Source organism: Mya arenaria, chromosome 5, assembly GCF_026914265.1.
Source record: "Mya arenaria isolate MELC-2E11 chromosome 5, ASM2691426v1".
Taxonomy (NCBI): Eukaryota; Metazoa; Mollusca; class Bivalvia; order Myida; family Myidae; genus Mya; species Mya arenaria.
The window spans coordinates 75,900,789-75,926,964 of NC_069126.1; the positions used below are offsets into that span (position 1 = coordinate 75,900,789).

A 26,176-nucleotide genomic window follows, 5' to 3' on the forward strand; every position below is an offset into this window, starting at 1 on the left:
AACAGAAACAATATCCTGTGGCTATTTTGTAATTTTGTCCGCTCAAATTAAGAAAGCTGTGAAAGTTTCTATTGTAGTACATCTTTTGATGTGATGATGGTGTGATTGTGTGTTGATACCGTTTAAGGAAATCCCGCGTATTATCGTGCAATGATAGGGCTTTAAGAAAAGATGATAGGAGACAAGGAAAACAATCTAACATAATATTGAATAAAGTAAGATAATAAGCTTAATTTAAGGATTTATAAAATTACATGCAGATCGATTACTGAGCTATCATTTTCGTAAGAACCTGTATTATTTGATGATTATTTTATTCAATTTATGTAACAGACAGTGCAGTCGAATCCCCTGATTTTGCGGATAATTAACTATGTCGCCGAAAAAGACCATTTTTTAATAGCACACCTTATTGTAGCCCCAAACGCTGTCATGTACTACAAGTTTATTTATTTCAATGAATATGTCCATGCCTCTTGAGATATATTACGAGTTTAGGAAATCGCATCGAAATTCTTGATCAATCGTTGCTCTTTTGGTTTTAAGCAATTTGAAAAAAAAATGTTCAGACGACAAGAATAAAGCAGAAAGACGTTTCGTAAGACTTATATGCATAATAATATCGTCCTTATTACACTCATGAATGCATCTATATAAAGTGTATAGCGTTTGTGAAATTTTAATATTATAGCAGATGTGAAAGCACGTTTTATTTATCTGACATACATTGAGCGGAAACTATTGATTCCACTTTCACAGGTTTCTATTCAAAATGTTGATAAAGGCGGCGACCACTCGTCTGCTGATGACCAAAGAAAGCCACCAATTAAAGGGCGACAACTTCACATGATTGGTGACAAAATCCGCTCACCTGGCTGTCAGTTGTAGCGCATGGCTGCTTTATATCTATTCGGGACGTACATCAACGTGCAGTTGACAATAACATGCTATAGACACTGTAACTTCACTTAGTGTTTTATACTTTTAATGGAAAGTGTGGGAAGTAACTGTATACGTCTGGAATACCGTGACATAGCGTGAAACTGTAAGTAATGCTGTTTATGTTAATACTTACTTCTTTGCGATATCGTATAACATTTTATTTTGCTGAATAGACGATCCACTAAGTTGATGTCATACAAGTGCTTTAAACCGCTCGATCGTACCTTATATGTCGCTCATATGCTATATGTCAGAATTAAAACAAATATGGAATGGTGGCGATTCCTGGTCGTTTTAAAGCGAGAAATTGTACTCATCGTCGGAATGCCGACTTAGTGCCGTAGAATGTCATTCTGTAACGCAAAGGGTGGCACGTACTTTCCGACGACGTAAGGAATTCTTTTAAGAACGCCATTTGTCGTTCAGATTCTTATTAAAACCTTTTAGTACATTAAGAATCTAAAATTTGCATTGCAACCCCATGATTACCCGTACCCGGAAAACGACAACCTGGTACATGGGAACTTCACAGCTTCCATTCCACCATTATTGTACCATATCGCCTTGAACAAACCTCGTTTGATAAGTTATTAATGTTCGAGCCTGATAAATGGGTATTAGATGGAGGAAGCCTGGTATTTATTTGGCGAGTTACATCAGAAATAGGCGGGTAATGAGATAAATCGTGGGTTTAGCATGATAATAGCGAGCGTTGGTGGTGACAGAAACATCTGCCCGGTAGAATTGGACTGTCTAGTCTGCATTTGCACTGTTTCAGCGTTTGGTTTTGTATATATCATGGTGGCCTTTTTGGAAGCCATATCTGCATAATACATTAATGACAATATCGTATACATACGACTTTTTAATTTAAAATTGTGTGGAACCACTGTCTTCCCGAAGTCGTTCTCTATTACAAGAAGGCCTGACATGTGTGGTGTCAATGGTGACGCAGACATCTGGACGGGTCGCGTGACACAGGCACGTGGAGTCTGGATACATTGTACTTCAACTTCTGTTGGGTATTACGGTTGAATGGAGCATAAGGCATTTCCATATGGATTTATCAGTGGCTATGCTTAAATTGAGAAGAGAACCCGTTGTAAATGGGGTTTTTTCTATAGTAAATACGCTCTTCTTTCCAACTGAAAAGTTAAACCCCTGGTAAATTTACTTAAATGACATAAGCTACCTTTATTTAAAATGGTTCGCATTACCTTTTCTCTGCATAATCACTTAATTAAAGTCGGAGGGTACGAAATGTCTAGGATACGAAATGACGTCTAGTTCCCTTAGTTTCTCCCGCTATCCCCAGCCAGCGCTGACAGGTGTCGCACGAGCACAACGAACATTGCTAACCGGTGATTATAGCCATCAAACCCCGGCTGGTAACCATTTATCACACAGCTATAAGTCCTGACAGTCCATTTTTCACTAGGACACACGTACACACTCGCGCGAAAACCATTGTCTGGTTATACTGTTGTTCTTACGTTAAAGTTGTTGCCCAACTAACATTTGATGAGTTTTGTTAAGTGAGCAAATGTAATATCATGGTACAATGAACATGGCATGCATTTCCTTTTCTGATGGTGAATTTGTCAAATCTCTGTTTCTGGTATTACTTGTGAAATCTTAGTGGTATTAAGGTTGTTGTTTTTTTGTATTCTAAGGTGGCTTTTAGTAAAACCCATCCCCAGTAAATACTTTGGACTAGACTAGATATCAGTAGTGGTGGGTCATGGACTAGTATGGCATAAGCAGACTATAGGGTGACCTCCGAATAGCATAATTTCTTGAAATAAGTACTTACATTTATATTAAAAGAGACAAAAAAAAACGTGATTAACAGCACAGGTATAGAAAGTATTGTATGGTTAAACATTAAATAATATCTAACTGCAAGCCAACATTTTGGTAGCTATACTCATTAATTTTACCATTTATGTGGGCAAATGTATTTTCGTTTGCACTTGTAATTGCGTTTTTTGCTATCCTCATAAATCAAACTGCGTAAAATTGTCTCTGGTGTAAGATTTTTATGTTCATACCTTTTTGTCTTTTAAATCAATAGCTTGCCAATATTGACAAAGACCAAATCAGATATGGTCTAAATTTAATGTAATCATGTCTAAACGTTTATCATTCGAAAAATCTATTAGCAAGGGTTATCTCTAAATATTTATTTTCCTCTTTCACATAATGAATGAGCAAACAGTGTCACAAAGACGCTTGTAACGAGTGCTCACCTCGGGGTTTCTCAGAGGCTTGAGAGCCCACTTAGCCCTAGTTTAATATTGAACTTCGATTTGGCACCCTCGTCTGCCCATTCCCATGTCTTCCAAAACGGTTAAGACTATTTTAGACCTTATAGTTAAAACCGCTCATTAGCCCGCCACTCTGCAGCGAACATACTGAAATGAAACAAAAACTCCTTGAATGTATATCTGAATCTTCTGAAAGAGTTTGAAAATAACAAAACATGTGGTTTGTGAGTATCAATGTCTCAATTTTAGGGTTTGTGAACTAAATACCTACAAGTTTCTAATCTGAATACCTAAATGTATCATTTTTGTGTGACTTCTTTCCATCCCGACTAAGGGATCATTTTTGTAAGAGGTGGGTGGGGTTGACCATTAGGTCAACCTTTTTGGTCTACCCTTTTTTAACTATGTGGAAATAGTCTTTAAATGTTTATCCCTGCTTACTTACTAACTCTTGTTTACATTAGCTTAGATTTTGCCGAAGTTGTGCTGTTCCCTCCTTTTTTAAATATAACAAAACATTTTAACTTTTTATGTATCATTTTATTAATTGGAGCATATTATTTTACCATATTACTCCTTTTAAAAGCTAATACGACTGCTTTTATTGCTTGTCTATATTGGGAAAGCCACCATCGCTTGGTTAAGTCGGGCGTTGAATGAAAATGGTGAAGGTGATCCCGATATGGGTTTATTCACTCGCTATCTCGACATTGGAAAAGTGAAGCTCGGTGATAGCTCAGTGTCGTGATTTTAATTCTTCATTGAAAGTCGTATTTTAAAGGAAAAGAATACAGTCTTTGGATTTCTGTAACAATTTTGAATTTTTATTAATGAGTGAAATCAAAGGGATATAGTTGTGTTTAATCTCCATCTTGGTTTTTGTTGAACAGTGACTGGCGGAGTTTAGGACAACGTTATTTAGCCAGGTATGTTACAGATCAAAATATTCTACTCGTATATAGCTATGACTTAATGCTTTGCTGGATAATAAACTCTAATAGTACGGGATACTTGTCATTAATGTTATTGTCATGGAAAGGTGTGGTATTATCGATGACTTATCGAATGGAATCAGTTAAGCATCTCAGTCAGCTTCTTCGTGTCGAAGTTTAGTCTCTTCTTGGTATGTTTCCTGATTTGCCCCAGTTGGCACAAGCGATATATTTGTTGTTGGTGTTGTTGTTGGTTATGTTGTCGTTGTTCTATTCTTTTTGTTCTTACTAAGTTAATTGTTAACATGATTATAAATTTGAAGTATTTTGGTATCATGAGGGGAAATAATTCGATCGTTGACGTAAATATTGTAATTTCCGTACTTTTAGACAAAGATGGCTGATACACAAAATATATCATGCACCGATTTCTTTTAAGTTTAACAGATTTAAATAGCTTATTTTGAAAAGCAATTGTTCTTACTCAGACTTGTTTTTATTGAATAATATAGAAGAAAAAAACATTTAAGGATTAAAATTCGACATGTTGCATTTTATTGGGGTATGGTATGCAATGGGGCTGTTCAAAATGGGTGGAGTCCGAAGAGCTTAGCTCAATCCTAACAGACTTTAGTAGTTTCGGGCCTGAAGTGGTTTAGCTCAATCCTAACAGACTGTAGTAGTTTCGAGCCTGAAGTGGGCTAGCTCAATCCTAACAGACTGTAGTAGTTTCGAGCCTGAAGTGGGCCCAATGTGAGTATACTAGCTTCCATCAGCTGTGTCGTGGTTCTCATGACACTTGTAATTTGTTTGAAGGGCTAGTACACAGTATGTGTGTTGCATATTCTCCAGTCATTATTTTCATTATATGTGTTCCGCATATTCCTAAATAATACATGTAGTTGCATTAATGCATTATTATATGCCTTTTCTCCAGTTAATAAATACAAAGATTACCATATTCTTTAAAAACTAGCAACTCGTATTTTCGTACTTTTCGTGAATGATATAACGCTTTAATCAGTCATGTTTGCAACTTTGCAAATATTGCAACGCACCTGACATGTTACGAAAACAACGTTGTCACACATGAAGAGATAACATTGAAAGTTTACTTAGCAATCAACAATATTCCTCAATGCAGCTGAGGGTTTTTGAAACCTGAAAATGATGGATTAGCCCGAGTCAAGGCTTGCTGTTTGCATAATAATCAGCCCATAGACCATCCGTCACGCCGGGTATTGTGTTAATATCAGCACGTTTCGTTAGCGTAACGAGCGTAACGTAATCGCTCATACGCGGTAACAGAGAGTGAAATTTAGACGTCTGGGCTTCAGCTTGTCTCGAAGTGTGTAGGTTGGTGAAACACAAGTTTTTTTTGTGGTATTTCAGAAAGTTAACAATGACTCTATGGATAAGTAATAATCATCATCAGCAGCAGCAACAACACCAACACCAACATCACCTTCAGCGCCACCACAACCAACACCATTATTATGATCATCATCATGATCATCATCATCATCATCATCATCACTACCATCATCATCATCATCATCATCATCATCATCATCATCATCATCATCATCATCATCATCATCATCATCATCACCACCACCACCACCAACAACAACAACAACACCAGCACCATCATCATCATCATCACCACCACCACCACCACCATCATCATCAACAGGTCACGATTCCACATATAAGTGTCCTAATGTTTATAATTAAATTGTCAAACGAAGTTGGCATAAATCATAATTCCAGTGTGTACAACAATAAAATTACTAAAGAAAGTACATGTACTTAAATGCACTCACTGTGTCAGCGCATAAATCATGTATGAAGTTATCTCTCCACCTCTCCTGACAATCAAGAATCACAGAGCTGCAACAATCAGCTGAATTAAACATGATCAATCAATAGATATGAAGACAAATAATCGACAATCATTTTTTATTACTATCTAGCACCTATAAACCGTTTATAGGTCCGTGTTACCATCTAGCAGAGGAAATAAAGCGTTAATAAAAGGTTAGATTCCTTATGAACCACGAGCTTGTTGTTCGCTGGATTATTAGAGGGCAACGGATTCTCTCTTTTTGAAAGTTCTGGATCATTATAAAGCATCATTTCTGAAATCAAAATCACTGATAGAATTCATTGACCATTACAAGTTCTGCTTAGGAGCCAGTGAAGCTATGTCACCTACAAGGACTTGTACGATGCCACCTGTCACCCTGATACTTGAGTTCTCTTCCATCATAAGGCAACAGGCTGCGGGAGGCTTAGAGGCTCGGTGCTTGTCATAAGCCTACTGTTCGTTCGCATGTACACCGATATAGTGTATTATCATGCAGAACCTTATGCTTTATGCTGAACGTTATAGTTATTATAGCTATTATGTTTGTAATGCTGTCTTATGGTTTATCCCATGTATATGACAATTTTCTGAAGTGGGTCGTTAGAGTTTAAGCTCAACTTCGTTTAAGAATAGACTTGGTGCTTTTGACGTTGCTATGATTATTTCTTTCCTGGCGTCTAAAACTAGAACTGGGTAGAGTTTACTTGACTTTGTTTATGTGTACGTTGCTTTTTTATTTGATTAAAGCATGATTATCGTATCAATCATACCTAAGTCCCTAAAACTTGCAACGTTTACTAGATGTATGATATAATGCATAGTCTTCTCTTCCAATGTCGCAACGGTGCAAGTCCTTCCAGATCCTTTGCAACGATGGCCTCGTCTATTGTAACGCCAGGGTCGATGGACTGATAGCTATCGACACGTTACACGCCCTCTATTAATTATAAGTGCATATCAAAGCGTTTTGTAAGTCATAAATCTGCACCAGTCTTTGCTTCTGCGATCAAAAGGCAGTTACTTTTTGTGAAATATGATATAGTTTTTAGGATATAAAGAGTCTCTATCAGTCATTCAGCTGCGCATTTAGTTAAGACCATGGTCTCTTTCACTGTATTTAATATGAACACTTTGGACTTGTTCAGTTAAGAGTAATCGGAGCTTTATAGTATCACCGGCGGTTAAAGTTATCGCTCGGATCTAGAAAGTGTGTATTTATCTAGACATTAAACGTCTACAAGTCATTCCGTTTATGTTGCACCGTTCTACGGGTTTCAAAGTACGATATCTTCCGTGTCAGGCGATGTTCTAGCCCGGCGTAGCAACCGCACGAGGTTATTAGTCTGAAAAAGCTGCTGATGACAACGATGATTTATTACCGTCGCTAAATTAGACCCTTTCTTTGGGAGTTTTGATTGGGAACCAGGGATAGCAATTAGGGACGGGTCTTCAGATCAGGGGCATTAAGACGGAAACACTGAAAATTGATGAGTCTTCAGGTGCACCTCGAGTGAAACGAGACAAGAATAACGATATACTTTCATAAATCCTTTCTTATAGAATATTCTTCCGGCAAAACCTCTAATAGAGGCGATTGAAAGTGTTATAATCGCACGGAGGTCTGAATGCGCATGAGAATCAGTGGTTATTAGCCTAAATGTCGCGTGCGTGCACCAATCACCTGGGGACTATGATCAAAGAACGGAAAAACAAGCACCTGGTCAATAAAGATTTGCAGATAAAAACAAAGTCCGAGTACCTCAATGTCCTTCAGTCTGTATAGACGATGATGAGTTTTTGTCATGAAGTTAGTAAGACCTCAAAAACGACTTCAAAGATTCAAATCTGCATTATCTATTCATTTCCATGAGTTATTTAAATCGAAACCTACACTTTCTGAACAAGGTCCACACTTATTTGTAACATAACCAGGCTCCCTGCTGATGATTGAGCACTTAATAAGAATGAAATTCCCGCACATGTTTTAAGTTTATTAAAATCCCTGCGTGTATTCAAACATCAAGCTTGATAGTCTCTCTGCTCATCAATTCATTATAATTTTGCCAAAGCACGTGAAAGTGGTGGTGATCCAAGAAATAACGTCAATACCTCGGTTGGAGACCTTTAATGCAGAGCATTTGAACCAAATCAGACATTGGGCGATTGAAAAGCAGATTATCACGATCTAAGTGAAGCTAATGAAAATGTGAATGACTTCTATAAAGTCCGTGAGAAAACTGATTTAAGAGTGTTTTCATATATCTTAAATGTTTTTCCATATATCATAATTATTATCATTTAAGTTCACATGGGTAAGAAATTATTCAGATTTAATGAAAACTAAATAACTTCGATGTGGGGTACTTTTTACCACACAGGTCATGATAAAGTACATTTTTGTTTCTTTGGGTATATTATTTTTTCAAGGTCACACAGTGAAATATAAAATAAGTAATTATGAATCTCTGAATATTATTTGAAAATAAAAAGTCGTCCTTACATAATTGCAAGGACATCATCGAAGGCCCAGATGTCTAGACACTGTTTCCTTTTTTCAAATATTTCAAATTAAAGTGTCACATCACTATTATTTAATTTAGGGATTTGTTGATATACAACGGATGTTTGATTTTCGGACAAAATATTGTTCCTTAATACAGGTGTATTTATCAGTTAACATTGTTGTGACATAATCGATGACTAAATCTTTTCAAAGATAATTAAACATTGACCATTTGTTGACAGATATCGTGTTAGTCCATAACAAACCGTATAAAATGAATTACCTTTTTGACATCTTTTTAACAAAATGCCTTAAACTGACAATATATAAATGACCAGTGATTTTATTGTCTCTTGATGGGGTTGCATTTACCACAAGAATGTTAGGGTCATGTTTTCGCCTTTGGACTGAAACTATAAAATTTGGACGTTTTGTCCCTCAGATATATGACCTTTGATGTCCCACTGATTTGTATCTGTATTTACTAAGTTGGGGGTATTAACAGGGCCTCGACAAAATGCAACGTTTAAAGCTGCACTCTCACAGATAAACATATTTTAGTTTTGTCTCAGAAACAGCCGTTTTTGGTACCAATGCCTTCAAATCAGTCATATAAGATGACTCAATACAAAAAACAGAACAAATCTCAATTGTTTTGGGAAACTGTCAAAAATTGTCTTTATGCGGTAGTAAGGCTTTTAGCCATACAGTATCATTGTTTTGAACGTAACTATGAAAAACTGCGATCTGATCTTGTGTCAGCAGAATTGTTCTATTACAGGTTTTCAGACATTTACGCAATGATAGGCTCATTCCAAGACAAGCAATAAAAAAGTGTGTCAAAACGGTCAATCTGTGAGACTGCAGCTTTAATACCATTGATGGAAATATGTTTTACAAGTTTTCTCCAAAAACGTCTTAAAGGCTTATTATTAGAAGGTTGAGCGAAACACGAGTATAATAATCAAAGTCATTGTTGGTATGCACATTTTGTTTCCGTTGTTTTACTTTAACCACCACAAAGTTTGAATTGTCGTGCAACCAGGTACGAATATAAGTTTGTACTTAAAAACCTCGTTAACATTACACCATAACTGCCTTGTTAATGTAGAATTCAGTTAAGTTGTTTTCAATGTTACCATTATATCAAGGTTTAAAAAAAAGATATCTTTCATTTAAACAAATCTGCACCAAAAGCGCATTGGCTTACAAGAGATACATGTGTGAAAGACCACTTTTTCTCATGACTGATCCACATTAACTCTTTGTATATTTTATTTAAATAAAATGTCGAATCATCGCCCAATGATGTGGGATGTTTACCCATAGATTAACTTGCATAATTCTTGTATGGAATATTCTAAAAGCCTATTCCTTAAGTGGTAAGCTCGCACTGTCTGTCAATATTCTTGTTTGTCGTCAATATTTACAGAGGGAACCCCTGTTTAGTGTTTTCATTAATTGCGATTTAATGTGCATCGTAACATCAATTTTCCCTTTGTTGTCCGTGCAAACAAGAGCGAACCCTGTTTACCTTTGAGAAAGAAGAAATCATATCCCAAAGATGACCTGTCGTATCATGTTTCTGTTCAACGCCTGTCTCTTTGATGTTAATAATTACAACTTTATTCAATAAGCATGTATATTTATATATCGTTACCAGGTAATTAAGCTATTTCCTTCATCAGCATTATATTATAATTTTATTTATTTCAAACACTGGCACGTGGCATTTTGTGTTTACTTCACATTAGTACGAGTACGTGCGCTAGTTGCTCAATCAATTAGCTTGAGGTTTCCCATGTTCAAATAAGTGTTTCCATGTATCATATCATTGGCCATAATGTTAAATTTAATAACTTGTGACCTCATATACATTTTGTGTAATCTGAGATGGTTACTAATATGTAAAATAAATTACAGAAACTGCTTGACGGATAAAGTGATATATATTTTTTCTTGATATAAATTAAAATCGAAATTGAAATGACAGATTTGTTTATGAATATTTCAAGGTCAAAACACCGTGTTCTAAAGATTTTTTATCGGTGTAGCATTTACAGATTATATATCTACACATTAACCGTTCCAAATAAAAAAGGGATGTCATGTTCCTCTTTTCAGATGATTTCCTCTTTTTTGGCCTCAAAACTAAAAACAAATTGTTGCCTTTTCTTGGTATAATCATATTTCGTGCTAGTTTCCTCTTTTTTACAAATTTGCTTTGGCACCCCTGAATAATCAATATTATGGGGTTACCAGAGTTCACATTATGGTACATCGGGTACAATAAGAGCTAAGGGATTTTTGTGATGCTATCAGATGATAGTTGTTATACACTTCATAAAACACAATTATTTCTTGATGCTTTAAGGGTTCAATTTATCGGGCTGAATTATTAGCCCATTGGCCTTTGACCTTAATTCTGGACGACCCGTCTCCGCGGGAAATGCCGCACCGTCCCGTTGTCTATTTCCGGTTAAAATAATTCACAATCATGGAAATTGCTTTTTCCTTCTTTCTTGTCATCGCTGTCAACAGTTGATCCTATTGTTGTGGAAATGTGGCTTGAATAATAAAAAAGAATCCAATCCAATTAAGTCACTGGGCTACGGGACACACGACGTTGGTCTCTCTGCGGGGTCTAACATTACGGGGATTTTTTATTTCACGGCATCCGTAACAATTTGGGTCAATCCTAGTATCGTTAGGAATGAACAATGATACTTTATAATACCATCGGTGATGGTCAAGAGATTATAATCTTGACAGGAAGCACGAGATCTAGCGCACCCTACGACCCTAGGAAGGCGTACTGACTGAACGTATGTTGCTATATATATAACGGATCGAGAAATGAAGGCGAGAAGTCCAATTGAAATTCAATAAAAAAGAAGATATAACCGTTTCACAGTCATCGCTCGGTAAGGAGATTGGCTTTATAGTCACATGACATGGTAATCGCATGGAAATTAACAATTGATTGGTTCTACCTTCGATAGAACGCGGACAACTCTTTGATGTCACCAGGTTCAACCTATTTCCTGCCAATGGAAAAAAAACCATCTTAATAAGGAGTCTAACTACAATGGTTCCAATGGTAATATTTTACAATTCGATAATAATACTTCAGCTTGAAAATCGCCGATATCTGGAACATTGCTGTTCTATTCTTCAATGCAAATCTCTGTCACAAGTTTTCCTTCAGTCATATCAAATGGTTGCAGTTACTTAAGATGTAACGAAATGTGATACACTGTTAGAGGACTTGCTAAGTGCTTGCTGTAAGTCCGGATCGTTGGAACAACCTTAATAGGTCTCTTAGTCCCCTAAATGAATTTCTTTCATAGCAGTGACACTTTCTGAAACACCCTCTTTCACTTTGTCCTTTTGTGCCTTTTCAATAAGGGATTTCCATAAGCCGTTTCTATAAGTCTGTTTTCTGAAAGGTATAACTGTCATTTTAATAGAATTATGGACGCGCGAAATGTTTTAAAGCTATTCATACAGTAACCTTAAATATTCGATAACTCAGAAATGTCTCATTTCCTCTTCGAAGAGATATTTATCGGTACTATCTGTGTCAATCTTAATACGATGTTTAAGATGTAATGTTCTGATTGAGTACATTTATTATCATACTTTTACCAATATATCATAACTTTCATAAATGTGCTATATGTAAGTACATATTCAGTTTATAATAGTGTCGGCAACTTACTAAAAGGTATGTCTCAATTTTCATTTTATCTCTGTTTTCATCGTTGTTACAGGTATGAAGACATATGAAATATAATGTATCAAATTTGGATGATACCAGCTATAAAACGCTTCATTTCACATAATGAGCTCGAATTTATAATTTTCCACACTAAACCTCGTTCGCATTTACTGGTTATTTATTTTTATGCGTTTTAAACCGATCTTACAAACCATGGACCTCATAATGGAGCGGTTTATAAGTGCATTTTATTTCATACTTGTCTGACTCAAGTGAAAACATTTGTCAAAATTATAAGCTGTGTAAAATGAATTTCATTATTTTTCTGCGTTGAATATGTCTGGCTAATTGACAAAGAGTGTTTATTAGGAATATATTTCGCCTGAGCTCAATGTCGTTGAAATGAACAACCAATCTTAAATTTATTATCAACTTAGCATGTTTTAATTGAAAACCAACGCGGGATGCCATGCGGCATGTAATCAAATGACTATTGTTATATCAAATAAGATTTTTATGATAATTATACATCTGAAGACTCTTTGTAACCTTCAAAACAAGATGGTTTTAATAGATGGCGCTGATTTGGTTTAATATTTTCATCATGAATAAATCGCTATTCTGCGCCCGAGTCGTAACATCCACTATCAAGTTTCGTTTCCATTATGAGCAAAATGTCATCGTTCTATGATTCTTTTATAATGTAAAGAAAGGGCAACAATACGGCACCTTGGCGAAACCATTGGGGGTCAAAGATTAAACCGTTCTTTAATTAGGCTACTCCTATAAACACTTCTTGTCCTGTGTATGTCTGGTCTTATGCTTTAATTGGTTTAACCATGGTGACAAAAGTTATAAAATTGTTGGGTAAATACAATTGATTACAGACGGGGTCAAATGCTCACTTTAAATCGATTATTTAGGGGGCAGTTGTTGATTTAGAAGTGCTTTGTGTGTTTACTTGAAACCTTTTAAAGACTACACGACGCCACATTAGGTGGTCTTTTTATCATGAAGATGTTTTTGGGCAGACAGCTTTATACCTGCTTATAGTTGAGGTTAAGCGTTTTAAAGTAATGACATCATCAAAACTACGGTTAAAAAGCATTTTGGGTGGTGTATGAAGATCCATGTTTATTCAGAATGACCTTGTCATTGACCTTATCTTGAGAGTTTTAAAAATTAGCTTTTTCTGTACGTGTCATTGCATAATTGAGCCAATTTATTCAAAACTTTTCTCTGGATTTTAATGTTCTGTGGTAAACGGAAATGTAACCCAAGAGGCGGGGAAACTCAGTGCCCATGTACATGCCATTATAATTCTTGATATATCCTGAACCAAACCGAGGCTGTTTTTTCACTTATTTTTTACTTCCCTTTTCAGAATGCATGTATTCATGTAGAATATAAAAAAGGAATATGTTCTATCTGTATCTAGAAACCTGCTGACGTGTAAGCACAGTGTCCGTAATATAAATGTTCAATTCGACACTAGTCATTTATAACTTATAAGGCAATTCATGGATATAAATAACCAGTATTACTCCCAGGGCAATTTGACCTTAACTATCGCCTTAAACCGACATTTTTCATGTATAAATCGCTATACTTAAATCACTTTTCATACAAGCCGCTTTCTATGTATCTATATATCTATTAAACAGCAATGTTTTCATGTTTTCTATGATTCAAGTAATTGCTTAAAGCAAATACAATGAACAGAGTTGAAAGTAAATTGATCTATTATCATTTCGGATCAATGCTATTTATGTGATAGTCATTATGGGTATTCATACTAGATGTGTATTAATGACACAATGTCTTAACCTCGACTACAAACTATTTTGCTATCTGATTTAGTTTTTATATCAGATTTATTAACAAGTGTTGTACTGTTTTGTTATTTTAATTAAACACATTTTTTCAGTCGACCTATCCGCATATTTTTGCAATGATATCATTGCAACAGCTGAAGAAAATTTGGACATTTAAGACTTTAAACATTAATAACTTTTGTCAGTGTTTGTTTTTATTGCAATGTTGAAATGACTGGTAATGCAATGTAGCGAAATTTCATCAAGACTATTTATACTGTTACTATATGTATTGTAACACCAAGTTAATTGGGCCTGTTTTCCCGTTCACAAACATTCTATAAACGGGGGTGTCGCTACCCCACCCTTGTGGTACGCTGGATTCTGGGCCATATGGGCAATATTCTGGTTGCCAACAACCGGATTCCACTTTTAGTTCAAGCTGGAATCGGATATCATAATAAAACAAGCAAACACAAATACAGTGATAGTTATATAATGGATTTCATCTTCAATTAAATGGCAATATCTCTTTTGAAGAATGGAAAAACAAATGTATAGGAGGCGCGACCTCCGAAACTCACGTAGTACATTTACATAACCTATATTGACTAGTTGTTTGGCACATGGACAGTTCTCCGGAACTCAAAAATTTGAAATTTTGCATTATTATCAAGAATTTATGGATTTTTGAGGTTTATATATCATTCTGATCTGTGAAATGTCTAGACAAACTTAGTGATTGCAATGATTCCATTCAGGCGTAGAATACATGTAAGATTTGGGTGCTTTATCATGTCCCTTCTTAAATAATCACTCCGTTGTCCAGCGATTAAAACTTGTGTAGACGATGTATGAATTCAGATGTTTTTTCTTCTCAGTATCAAATTCAACTGAAACCTTTGTGTCATAAACTGCTGTATACTGGTAGATAGTCTAGCGGTATGCATCAAAGTTACAATATCACACATATTCATCTGTGCATTACGGTAATTTTGCAAATGAGGTTTCATTTTTCACAGATACACAATTATGATAATGGTTGACTTCAAAGATAAAGAGTCGTTGATGGGACTCGTGTGCCGAACGTCGCTATCATGGTGGATGACCGCAGGGGAAAGGTCTCTCGCCTTTCATGTTCTTTGTGTTCAATTTTTCAATAATTATTGCACCTTTTTGTCTCAATATTACAATGGTTGTTGTTAGATAAACATTCAGTGAGTTATTGGTATATAGCAGGCATCCTACAGATAGTATAAATTTGGGCCTCAAACAGTGGACGTTTTATGTTATCTAAATCTTTAGGACACCTTTCCCGTTTTGGCGATTGAATGTTAATTGATGACTGTCAATGTCAGTTTTGAACTTTTTAATAAAAGTAATGATCATACGCTTTATTTAAACAACTGCCAAATGTTTCATGGCATATGGAATAATCTCAGCGATACAATCATTATCTTGGGTTGTCACAGTGATTTCAACTGTAGATCGGATAATTTCTCATTGTTTCACAAATTCTTTGGTAAGTGTTTCTTTATCTTTATCTGCATTCAATCTACATTAGCGTTATTTTGAATCTGATTGTTTTAACATGATAGCTGTTTCTCGAAACATGTGTGACCTTAAACGAAACATGTGGATTTTGAGGCATTGAGAAAGCAGGTCTGCAAAATAGTTTATTGTAACTATGAGATCATCCGGTGACATGCATAACAGCAAGATTGTCTGTCAGTTCACAATTATCTGATAATTAGAGTTTTATTTACGTATCTGTTATCAAATTTAAACACCTTTTGATGAAAAATGGCACTATTGACATGTGAATATATAACTTTACTGTCAAAACCTTTTTCACCACTTCACACGTGTATCTTGTTTCAAATGTTCTGATATACATCTTGAAATGGTAAATCAATCTCCTCATCTTTTAACATTCCTTTTTCACACAGATAAAACCATTTCAATAAGGAAATCTGCTGCAGTACATTAGCTGTCACTGGGTGGGACTGTAATGAGAAAGTTTTGTCACTCTGATATCATGATGCTGAAATGTGCAATTGGTATCTTTAATCGTAACATTTGTATATGTTTATCAGCTGCACATTCAGTCAGACGTATGAAATGAATGTGTAATTGGTCATTGGGTGCAGTTTTGTATCAGCTTTTTGTGGTTGATAAAAGTTTTGTTAAAACATCTTTCTATAAGCCTGATTTCAGTAGTCAGAAAGGTAATCAAGCAACGTAAGCATCTTCATAAGAAAATGTTGATATACCTATATAAAGTAACATTACTGTAACATACTATTTATTGGGACTACGTTTTGGTCACTTTGCACCAATTAACACTTTAATTACACCGTATTTTCCCTTAAACTGCCTTCTCCTAATGCGCATTTTCCTTCCTGCTGATAAGCTGCAGTGCGCAGTAATCCAGGTCTCAATCCCACAATCCTGCATCACTCCTTGCGACCGTCGCCTTCCCATGGCCTTATGTGACCTCCTTGTGTAACGAGCTCTACCATAATTCCTTCGTATGTACTGAGCTCTACCTCAATCCGATTCAGATTACAGTTTTGTTTTAAGGCATTCGATACAGTGGATTTTTGTTTTCAACACCTGGTCTGTGAAACACAAGATCCGGACTTCCCCATTGATCAGAAAGGTTTGATTATATCTTCGCTGGATAAAGTATATCTCTCAGCGAGATTATGGAGTTCAGGTCTCAGGAGCAATATTACTTATGAGGTTTGGAACATTTGCCCGTATTTGACTGGGCATTGTCACCTTAAGTCCGTAAAAGTCACTGGAGCCGGGTATAAGCCGAAACGACCCTGTTGTCTGGCACGTTTGCTATAGGAAACCAAATGGCTTATTGTCCCAAAATGAGTTTTAGACCGTATTCGTGTTAGCCCAGCCTCAAAATTATCACCGGGACATGATGGTTATTCGTATCTTATATAGTCCTTTAAACCGTGATATCCAATAATCAACGTCTTGCTTGTCGACGAACGTTGTTATAATCGATGACCAATGTGTTGTTTTTGCCCTCTGTTATGATATGCAATTACCAATGTTTGCTTTAAGCCAATGACCAGTTGGTCGGTAATAATACTATATCTGAAAAGATGTTAAGAATTTCTTTACGCAAGGTGTTTTCTTCATGAATTGGTGAAGACTTTTTATTCACGCCATGTTAAACCGAATCAGCATTAAGATCATTTTCTATCTGGCTGCCTTTTAATGTTTTTATTTTCCCCTATTTTCTCTTTTCACTCAAAATAAACCATAAACAAGACAAGTTTTTGACAAACGGCATATGTTTAATAATGATATGACCTGAATCGTTTTATCTTAAATTATTTAATATGTAATTTTGTACTCGACTGACATGTTGAATGAATACAGCGCCTTATTCAGCCGGTTTGAATTAATAATATTATTGCTGATGTCTCGGCCTTCCTCCAATTTTATACAGGACTTCAGCTGAGCAGTGTTGCGTGGCTTTAGTATATGATATGATCATTGTGGATTATGATGATAACTTAAAGACCTAGGCGAAATATTGTATTCCGTGTTTGAAAATACTTGCTTCTGTGTTTGTGTGTTCATGCTCAAAGCAACTTAGGTTATAGTTTCACCTTAGTGGAAATCTGCCTTTTTCAAAGCTAAAAAATCAATTTTATGCAAATAAGCCAAAAAAGAACTTAATTTCAAATTCAAATGAATCCATTTCAGGAAAAGTACATCGTATTTCATATTCATATATCGTATTTTGTTAAATATTCAACTCAGATGTTTTATGAATACGGCTGATGTACGTGTTTTAACTGTTTCAAACTGTGTACATTTCTTGCGCGTCTCTATTTGTCTTGAACATGTCTTAGTCTGCCTTGCTTGATCTCTTGTGTGTATCGTGTGTGTCTCTGTCTTGGCTTTTAGGTATCTTTGTCTGTGTTGCTTGATATCTTGTTTGTTTCGTATGCGTCTCTCTCTGTATGTCTTGTAGGCCTTTTAGTTTGAGTGTTGACTCCTGTTGTTTCAAATGTGTCACTGTTTCCCCTGCATTATTCGAAACTTGTCTTTCTTCATGTGCAAATGCTTTTTCCCACCTGAAAAATGATGTATAAGAAGTCGCATATATTATCGTATGATAATTATTACAATTGTAGGTAAATTATCACTTACGCATAAATCATGATCCTCTTTCAGTATTGTTTAATTTTTTTGTCCCATTGACCTTAATTAATTATTAAACGTTTAACTGCTATGAAATTAAAATGTATTATTTTTTAGACTAATTTGATTTATGGAATACTATACTTCAAATGTTGACAGTGTTGACAGACGGACAGGTAACCAGTTGAAATATTGGCCTTAACTCGAATGGTAAAACATCATAAAGCCTTAATTGGATAACACTGTGACCAAGTCAGGTCACGCGAGCTATACGATCCGAGCGAGATTTCACATCGCGCTATTGTCAAAATTTTAGTTTAATAAAATGAAAAGACGCACTTCAATTATTGAAGATAGGACAACGTTACCTTGTCACGGATTGCACTTCTATTGCAAACGTTGAGGGTTTAATTTGAACTTGGGATATTTGGATATTCAAGATTTGTTTATTTTGTGCAAATATTGCAAAGAAGTAACAAGGACACCGTTGATATAGCGGATTTATGTGGACGGTTATGTGAAGTTTGTGATAAGAAAGAAACAAGTACAGAATAAATTGAAATCAAGGGAATCTTAACTGATCTGCGATGAATGGCTGACATTCATTTACAAGGATATGATTGTGTTAAACAGTTTTTGAACAGAGATATGAGATATTTTACTGAAGCTATATGATATCTGTAAACACAGTCTTGATCGTTTGGTTTTTGTCTCCTGACGCCAAAAAGTGCTGGCAATGTTTGTAGAACGTGCGTTTTAGGATTAATTCACGACTTATCAGGTAAAATTTAGGTTTATTTTTAGGATTCTCTTGTTAAGTAAATCACTAATTTGGTATAAGTAGTGATTCTTGGTCGACGATATGCACTTTAATAGGGTTGAGGCAGTTTTAATAGGCTGGAGGCAGCCTTTGGGTGGCCCATAGATATTTGGCTTCAAAGTGTGATAATATGCTGTTTCAGTTTTGTGAAATTTAGGAATATATAACATTAAAGTAAGCCTTTAGAACATAAGAGTTAAAAATATGTATCTCTACGTGTAGTAATTGTTAAGAAAAGAACATAGCTTACTGGCAGTTTCGAAACATATTGATGTATAGATTTTGGTGAATGACATTTATTTTAAATTTACGTCTTGAATGTTACATTTAACTGAAAACGGCCCTACGTGAATTTGAAATGCATGTTTCCTCAACACATGCACGTCTAATATTACTTCACGGTAATCGATAATCATTCCATGATGTTTTACATCTGTTTCATGGCAAGAAGTACCGTGCACTTTATAAATGATCAGCTGCGGTTTTCATGTCGCTTTCATATAGTTCAGTTTCTCATAAAGTTGTATGTATATGCAGACAAAATAGAGGGTTTATATAGCTTGTTTAATGCAGCAATGCTTGGGAAACAAAAAGGCTTGTATGAGAAAAGACAAAGACTGGATTGTCGATCACCATCTGAGCCTCGAAGCATCTTCATACACTGTCAACTTGGGCATTTTTACGGCCTTAATTTTGACATGTTTTAACTTTAATTGCTTTCTAATTTATCCATTTTATGGCTAGCGACACTGAATTAGCATAAGTTATGGCCCAGGTCGTTCCAGTTATATAATACTGAATATTGTTCTAAAAATTAAATGTGCAAAAAAATGAACGGTGTCCTTACTAGGTAATTAATTTAAGCATCGGTGTTCTTAATTAACACGTGACAGGAAGTCGTTTAACCGCAAGTTCAACAAGAACCATTTTTTAACATTTTCAATCGGTTATAACATATTTCACAATGATGAGATTAGCCTCTGATCACATTTTCACAAATTCCGTGAAAAGTGTGCTGAAACACATTGAAAAAACATGTTTCACAATATCAAAAATCAGGACATTCAAAAACTTGTGTAACACAAGTCTTTAAAGTCAAACGAGGCATTCAAATTTTCAATCAAATAATGTTCATCATTGAAAGCACGCTTCGTTATTTTCCTTCATCATGAAAGGACACGGTGGATCTTAATCTATCTGTCCTTTTCAGCTTCTGATTTCGTTATCGGATTAAGACAAAATTGAGAAAATTTAATGTTCTCACAATTTTTAATGCAATATGCCACCGTGGTCGACAATGTATAATGGCCGTCAAGGGATTAGGAACATTTCAACATTGTCAGTTCTCCCTTTACGGGTCGATGTTTTTATCACATTATCAATCTTATCAAACTGGCTTCTTTTAATCCGGGCTCGAGGTTTCTCTGTCTGGGCTCTTTGGGCTCCCTCTTCCGGGCTCTTGACCCTCTGTTACCGTTTTAAACGTGCAATCAGCCGGACTGATTGATTATCTGCTAAAATCTTGATCAAAGCCTGATTCGTTTTTGATCGCCTGTCTTAATCCATTGATGATTTGATACTCCACTGTTTGGAAGCGTTATCTTGAGTGATCATCGAGCTGTTTTGTTTATTTCTTGCATATAAACTGATGTTTGTGATCCATCAGCCTTAACAGACAAATAAAGACGTTAACTAGTCTTTGTTCTTCAATTAACTGTCATCACGCAATCCTACATGTATAATTTCTGTGCCAGTATATGGCAGTCCTCTGCGATTCAATAGTAGATGTGTCATGCAACACACAAACGGTTGGAGATCTAGTGTTTAGTGCAACACAGTTCTAACAAACTGGCATTTAAAATACCTGCTCTTAAGATGCCCATGTATTAGTACTTTATACATTTTGAATATTACAAGGTGGTATAGACTCGTTGTCTTTATTTCTAAAATTGACCCATGGGACTAGCACCTCTTAGATTCAAATAAGCGCCCTGAGGACTGTATCGATAGGGCATCTTCTGTGAATACCTCTGTTCTCCTCCAAGTCGTCTTGCCTTTTCCTTGCCTTATTTTTACTTCCAATTGAGTCGTCAACGCATTACCGAGCATTGCTAAGCTATAGGACAGAAAATAGCACCCAACTAGTGGTCCTGCCTTTGATCCGTATACATATTTAAAAGTTGTTAAGGTCTTTTTTTCTGGTTACGTTTTAGGCTACACATCAGTTGTTACATGTGTTAGCCCATACATTTCATTTATATGATGCCTATCTAGCATAACTTGGCGTATTTAATGCATAACCATCCCTGTTATGGCACACACAAAGAGCTATCTAAATAATGTACTTGGATCTTCTTTTCTTGGTTATGAGTTTAAACAGATTGCCATAACGAGGGCCAAAGAGGAAACCATTTCGTTTAAAGCTGAGACGCAATTTGTACGCCGAGCTGATAACACGGTCTTCTCTGTATGGTGTTAATAAATAGTTACTATCCTGATATCATCGTTAAATGATAATCAGTCTTCTATGCAAATGGGAGTAAAAAGGCCGAAAATGTGGGTCGGGTATCGAGGTTTCGGAGTTATTTTCTAAAAATATAATGTATCAAAGTACACAATTAAGAGTAGATTAAGAGTGTTACTTTTGGTACAACATGTATATACCGTAACAGATGTTCAATTGAGTTGAGTTGAGTTGCCGAGTAGAAATCTGACTCCTATTATCTATGACCACAACCATAGGTCATATTGACACACACACGCACGCACGCACGCTCGCACTCACGCACACACGCACGCACGCACGCACGTCCTTCCATAAAAGATGTTCAACTTATTGAAAATTATATTTTCGGTATTAGCTGTAGTTAAATTATAACACAGTTTCAATCTGCATGTTTATATTTTTAACAGAACGTGTACTTCGATATGTAAATTGTTAAATTGACGATAAATGAGATTTGCACTTTCATCTTTTGATTAGCGTGTATGCACATACATTTCCCATGTATATCCACTTCAATCAATCAAATGAATGTACAATGGATCTATGTTTTGGTGCACACCTGACGTTTTGTAGATTATCAAGGGAAAACCTTCTCCCGCTTGTATGGGTTTACCTTATCTGTGGGATAGGTCTACGGCCTCGTTTGGAGTGTTTGCTTTTGGATAGCTTTGATATCGGCGTAAAAAACCTCCTTAATTCGTTTAAGTTTCCAAAACAGGTCGATTTTGTCTGGGGTTTTACGCATCGCATTCACCGCTCGTCCGTAAATGATTCTGTTTTTTACCTTTCGATTTTTATCACTGTTTTGTTCAGGCAGTGTGACGATTTAGTGTAATAAAACTATCCTAATTAAAGATATCATTTTTACAGTTTTTCGCGTTTAATGATTTGGGAGAATAATATTTCATGATTAGTCGTCAGTTGAATTCAGTTGAAGTTAAATAATACATTACAGTATGACTTTTATCACCTGACTGTGTTCTGGGAGTTTTATGAATGCTCCCAGCTGTGTGGTAACGTCTTATTTCACTTAAATGGATCTTTTAGTTGAAACCATATTTTATGGGGCATAATGTGCAGTACTAAGTCGTTAATCATATACATGTTAATAGACCTGCTCAATATTTTCGGTTTAATAATAAGATCGGTTGTAATCGCAAACATATAATATTTCATGTTGGGGACCATTATACTTCGCAGTTATTCATCGTTTGTGTGTTTTTTTTAAACAAAGATCTGTCAATTCATGAGGATACCTTTTTAGGCATGTATATGTTAACGTGTTTCCTATCTATGCATGTTGTTTGTACTCAAATGTCAAGGAATATCTAGTCATGCAATACCAACCAACTTATCATTGTGTTCTTTACTTCCAGAGCTCATATGACCTTCCTCAGACGGTTCCCATCCCTCTAGCCTAAAATGACAGGAAGCGAGGGAGGCCTCACCAAAATGTTCCGGTGGTTAAAGGACCGGAAAAAAGGCGGCAAAGCATCGCCTCACCGGAAAGGGCGGCCGGAAGACGATTATGGCTTCCGGAAGAAGCAAATCATCCTGCAAGAGACTGAGAACGGCCACAGTGTAATCATTAAAGACGACGAAAAGACGCTCGTCTACCCACAAAGCTTTGGGAGGTTTCACTTCCGGGCACGCATGCCAACTCCAGTCCAAAACTTTAGAGAAACTTCTAATCACATATATGATGAAATTCCGGAACGATATGTTCGAAGTAAGATTGAGTTTGACACTGATATCAGCAGAGAAGCTGATTTGATTAGAGATACGAGACCGGCTAAAGATTCAAGGGTGGATTTTAGTAATGCAATAGAAGTTGGGCCATATTTGATAGTGCCTCTTGTCAATTCACAAACTTCAAAACCGTGTGGGGATGTGGAAATATTCAAACGTGATTGTGATGAAAAGAACATGTCAGAAAAGTGTGATAAAGTTGAAACAAAATGTACTTGTAAAAATCCAAACTGTTTACAGTGTAGTCCTGTTTCAACTTGGATATCTTCTGCAAACGCTGAAAGTGCCAAAGCACCACCCGTTGTTCTTACGCGGTGTGAAAGTAGTTCATTAAGGGGGCTTAAACATGCTACCGAACAGATCGATGATCAAAACAACAGTTCAAATTTGTGTTCATTTTCCAAAGGTGCTCAAACTAACTGTGCTTTTCGTATTTTTGCCGACTCGCCTGGTGCTGACAGTAATTCGCGAACTTTGACGGGAACGCCTGACAGCAACTCACGGACGTTGACGGGATCCCCCGATTTTACACAAACGCCCGATTCGTTGTCGGAGAGATCCGACGATTGTGCAATAAAAGAAGAAAAAGTTGTTAAATATAAAAAACGTACCACCAAACGTAAGTCCAAAACTGTCAAACATAAAGACCATGCGGACGGAAACGAAACCGGATACGAATATGATCTCAGTACTTCCGGTGACAGTGAACGTTCGCGGGTCAGTGAACACGAGGATTATAAATTGTATTTATCAAAAATCGAGTCAAATCTACAACTCAAACATGATGTTCGAAAACTGGTGCAAGATGTGGAAACTGTTACTATAGATACTGATGAGAATGTCGCCGACAGTGGCGATTTAGCGTCCATGACGTATGTTTCTAGTCTTTCGGAATATTCCACAGCAGCGAGTCAAGTTAGTGACATTTCCGCCGACAAGTCATGTTCCGACGACAGCGGCGGGTTTTATGAGTGCATGGAGGATACTTCCGGTACCAAAAATGCAAAAACTAACAGTAAAATGGAGCATCGTGTAAGTCTGGAACGCTCCGTTTCCGCTCCTGACGGCAGATCAAAGAAAAAGACTTCAAGAAAACATAAAGACAAAACTGATAAGCCCAGCAAAACGCCAGGTCAGCGAAGCAAATCGTTTGACTGTCGCGTGTACAAAGCCCTTACGGACGAGGAAAGAGAACTGTATAAATTCCCTTCCGCCGGAAACTCTTCCAGTTCCCTGCCATCACGCACGGGGCGGGGCAAGCCGGCACCTTTAGCCCCTCAACCAACCCCTGTGTACATGGAACCGTATAGAGGCAAATCGCGTAGTCATAATAGACTCTTAGGGGACCTTATTCGAATGAACTATGATAAACAGCTGTTCTTTCATTGAAAAGATCACTTACTTCCGTAATTATACTCGCTTGTTATAATATTTATGAGGTATTCAATACCCGAGTTGCTTATTTCGTCAGTTGTTTATTTTTTTTTAACACTGTTAAAAGTGTTCTGTTCGAAGTTTCAAAGCTCGGTTTAAGAATAAAATTTTGTCTTACATTAAAAAAGTATGCCTTTAAACCGTTTGCACTAGCCGTACTGTGATTGTAACACATACATTTCATGTAAAGTAGACTGCATCTATTATTTTATGACTTAAAAACTTATTACTTAACGCCCTTAGAAACTTTGGATTTTTTTTCAACACGCAGTAAACTTTCAGCTAAAACAAAAGTATTTCTTATTCATTTGATGAACATTTCGGTGCTTAAATGGTTAACTTTGCTATGATTGTTTCGTTTTCGAAATCCAGAACTTCAGAAGGTAATCACGGTCTTTATTGCAAATTGTTTTTACTGGCAATTAAAGGATTTCATCTTAGCCGTTTAGTTCACATACAGAGTTTCACGGCTGAACGGTTCCGACTTAGGTAAATAAGATGGTAGATATACTACTTCTTTGCCCAGCATTTTAAACGAAGACTGATCACTTTCATTGTTTGATTTTTGAACAGCATAGAAAACGTTTATCATTTATTATCTTACAATGTTAGTGATAATATTTTTAAGATACATTTGCATTCTTGAAGGACAAATACTTGATATGAACGGAAAACAAAACTGTAGTGGCATCACATGACAAACCACCCATCAGTAACTGACGGTACATGTTGTGTGAAAAAACCCTGTAAATCTTACACTTCTTAGAAAGTAACTTTAAACCACAAAGTGGATGAACTAGTTACTGGTATATAGATTTTTCATAGTGCAATCCTTTATATGTACTTCAATGGTAAAACATGCTTATTTCGTTCACGTTTAATGGCTGTTTTATGTCTTTCATATATTTCATAATGTTGCTACTTGCAAAAGTAAAATAAACTTCAAAGCAAAGTTTTCGTTTCAAGGCGTTTATGGTATGTAGGTTTAAACCGTGCTGAAATAATAGGCAACGAGTTACCATACTATCCCATACGGCTGCTGTATACCAGGTACCATACTATCCCATACGGCTGCTGTATACCAGTTACCATACTATCCTATACGGCTACTGTATACCAGTTACCATACTATCCCATACGGCTGCTGTATACCAGGTACCATACTATCCTATACGACTGCTGTATACCAGTTACCATACTATCCTATACGGCTGTTGTATACCAGTTACCATACTATCCCATACGGCTGATGTATACCAGTTACCATACTATCCTATACGGCTACTGTATACCAGTTACCATACTATCCCATACGGCTGATGTATACCAGTTACCATACTATCCTATACGGCTACTGTATACCAGTTACCATACTATCCCATACGGCTGATGTATACCAGTTACCATACTATCCTATACGGCTACTGTATACCAGTTACCAT

At 36.2% G+C, this 26,176-nt stretch overlaps 1 protein-coding gene across 3 annotated transcripts; it reads left to right on the top strand.

Moving 5' to 3' along the window:
* The first annotated feature begins 911 nt into the window (after positions 1-911).
* LOC128233465 (uncharacterized) lies at positions 912-25,680 on the top strand. Of its 3 annotated transcripts, none has more exons than XM_052947148.1 (2): positions 912-1,045; positions 22,928-25,680. In XM_052947148.1, exon 2 carries the CDS (start codon positions 22,974-22,976, stop codon positions 24,687-24,689), a length of 1,716 nt encoding a protein of 571 aa, XP_052803108.1. In that variant the 5' UTR covers positions 912-1,045; positions 22,928-22,973; the 3' UTR covers positions 24,690-25,680. The 3 variants fall into 3 exon arrangements, with proteins under 3 accessions (XP_052803108.1, XP_052803105.1, XP_052803107.1); XM_052947145.1 differs by lacking the exon at positions 912-1,045 and adding an exon at positions 3,860-4,135; XM_052947147.1 differs by lacking the exon at positions 912-1,045 and adding an exon at positions 18,619-19,006.
* The last annotated feature ends 496 nt before the right edge of the window (positions 25,681-26,176 follow it).